This window comes from Merops nubicus, unplaced genomic scaffold, assembly GCF_000691845.1.
Source record: "Merops nubicus isolate BGI_N331 unplaced genomic scaffold, ASM69184v1 scaffold44563, whole genome shotgun sequence".
Lineage (NCBI taxonomy): Eukaryota > Metazoa > Chordata > Aves > Coraciiformes > Meropidae > Merops > Merops nubicus.
In genome coordinates this window covers 1-2,609 of record NW_008601760.1, presented here as the reverse complement: position 1 = coordinate 2,609, position 2,609 = coordinate 1, and the positions used below count along the sequence as shown (strand labels likewise).

At 60.2% G+C, this 2,609-nt stretch overlaps 1 protein-coding gene across 1 annotated transcript; it reads left to right on the top strand.

Moving 5' to 3' along the window:
- Positions 1-106: 106 nt before the first annotated feature.
- LOC103770810 (PH and SEC7 domain-containing protein 1-like) lies at positions 107-2,603 on the top strand (the record flags this gene model as incomplete). The annotated part of the gene is made up of 5 exons (XM_008938087.1): positions 107-177; positions 748-905; positions 1,238-1,382; positions 2,022-2,165; positions 2,422-2,603. Coding segments are annotated over 5 exons (700 nt in total), but the record flags the coding sequence as incomplete, so codon positions are not given.
- Between the last annotated feature and the right edge of the window lie 6 nt (positions 2,604-2,609).

Genomic DNA, 2,609 nt, shown 5'->3' with positions numbered 1-2,609 from the left:
GACGTGCGTCGTGGAAAGGCCGGGTGGAGGAGGATGAAGAGGGGGGATGCCTTCGTCCCACTCGGGGCTGGGGCTGATGTCTGGGCCGCTCTGTCCTCCCCGGCAGCACCCCGAGGGAAGCGCAGCTGGAAGCCTTTTCACGCCATCCTGAAGGGAATGATTCTCTACCTGCAGAAGGTAGGCAGCAGCGGGGCCACCCGTGTCCCTGCCAGGGAGGGGGATCGTTCCCAACCCAGGGAGGCTGTCGTGGCAGTGCCCACAGCAGTGAGGGAAGTGCTCCAGCATGCAGTATTGCAAAGCCTGGCCTAAGCAGATTCAGCACCATGCCTGCTTGAGCAGTTGCTTGGGGACCTGGTGGCATGCCTGTTCCCAGGGTGTTTAGGCTCAACCTGGGCAGTAAAAGCCACTGCCAGCAAGGGGCCCTGTGTGGAGGGACTTGGCTGGGGAAAGGGGAGGCACCAAGGTATTCACCCTGGGTGCAAGAGGTGGGCTGCACATCGTGTCTCCTGCAGGCACACACAGCCCAGCTGCCATGGGGTGGTGGGGTAGAGCCACCGTGCTGTTGCCAAGCTCCCACACCCGTGCTGTGCAGCTTCTCTCCAGAGGCAGAGCCCACAGCAGACAGGTGGAGGGTGATCTCCAAGCCCCACCACCTCTGGTGCTTGCCTGTGGTTCTGGTGGCCTTGTAGAGCTGACTCATGGTGGGGTGCATCCCTAACTGGCTCTGAAATGTCCTGTGATACGCAGGAGGAGTATAAGCCAGGGAAGGCACTGGCAGAAGAGGAGCTGAAGAATGCAATTAGCATCCACCATTCACTTGCCACACGGGCATCTGACTACAGCAAGCGACCCAATGTCTTCTACCTCAGGACAGCTGACTGGAGAGTCTTCCTCTTCCAAGCACAGTGAGTCCCCAAGGATTACTAGCTGGGCCCCGTGCTGGGGCACAGAGGCTTGTCTGACTAGGGTGCGATGGGGCTTAGGGCCATATGGCTCTCTGCTGTCCTGGCCCTTTCTGGAAGGAGAGAGACCCAGTGCTGTGCCCTGCCTAGGTCCTCTTCTTCCCACCCTGATGGGCTCACAATGGCCCAAGTTGCTGGAGGCAGAGCCCCAGGTGCCACGTCTGGCCAGGGCCAGGCCTGGAGAACCCCAGTCTTGTCTGCAGGGGAGGTCCCTCTGCCTGTGACACAGATGAGTGCCACGCAAAGCACGCCTGTGGTTTGGCCTTCCTCCCCAGGAACCCTGAACAGATGCACTCGTGGATCACGCGCATCAATGTGGTGGCAGCCATGTTCTCCGCACCCCCCTCCCCCGCAGCCATCGGCTCCCAGAAGAAGTTCAGCCGCCCGTTGCTGCCCAGCTCCTGTACCAGGCTGTCCCAGGTAGGCTATGGTGTGGGGGTAGCCAGGAGCATGGGACAGACCCCCTCACTGCCACCTCAGGAGGAGCCTGTGTGGTGCTGCGTGGCCAGCCGCTTCCCAGGGGGGTGCACAGCCATGGGAGCGTGGCTGGGACACAGAGCAATGGGGTTGCTGAGGTTGGGGGCAGAAGCAGGGTCTTGTTCCTGGTAGTGGGGATGGGGGATGGACAATGGGGTCAGGCTATGAAGGAGAACATGGTCCCACACCACAGCTTGCAGGATCCTGACAGGGCCAGGACTTTGAAAGGCGACCAGCCCAGAGGATTAGCTGGTGATTGCGTGTGCCAGGGTAGTTATTCATAGAGCACAAAGGATTAAAAAAACCCACCAGTCTAGTTTTAGAGGGGATTAGATTCTTCTGCTTTAAGACTGCAGCCAGTCCCCATGAGGCAGGAGCAGGTTGCCCCCAAGGGCCTGTGCTTTTGCCTGCCATTCAAAAAGCAAAAAAACCAAACCCAACAAAATAAACCCAGGAGCAAATGCTGAGATCCTGGCTGGATCTAGGAGAGGGAAAACCTGTTCTGGCCCCACCGGCTCACACTGCCTGGGGGACAGAGCAGAGGGCAGAGCCAGGAACTGACATGGTGCCACACTTCCCCAGGAGGAGCAGGTGAAGAACCATGAGACTAAGTTCAAGACGATGTCAGCGGAGCTGCTGGAACATCGCTCCTCACTGCCCGAGAAGAAGGTGAAGGGCAAAGAGTATGAGGAGTTGAAGCAGAAGGAAGAGTACCTGGAGTTTGAGGTGAGCTGGGTGTTTGAGGTGAGCTGGGAGGGGCCCCCCCCAACACCCCCTGCCTACCTGGGTGATGGCAACCCCTCCCACCTACCCCCCCATGCCCCTCAGCTGAATTGCACTATGCCGCTGCTGTGGCCCGGGACCACAAGCATCCCCCTGGCCCTAGAGTACTGTCTGGGGTGTTGGCACCACCCCAGGGACACTGGCTGAGGGGCAGTGTCCAGCTCGCTGACCCCTCTCTCTGCTGCACTGTGCCCCCCAGAAATCCCGCTACGGCACCTACGCCATGCTGCTGCGGGCCAAGCTGAAGGCCGGCTCCGAGGACCTGGCAGCATTCGAGTCCACCCTCTTTGACGCAGCGGGTGGGGAGGACGACGGCCTGAAAAAGTCCCGCTCTAGTCCCTCTCTCAACGCAGAGCCCTCCGGCACGGCCGCCAAGGTGAAGCGCAA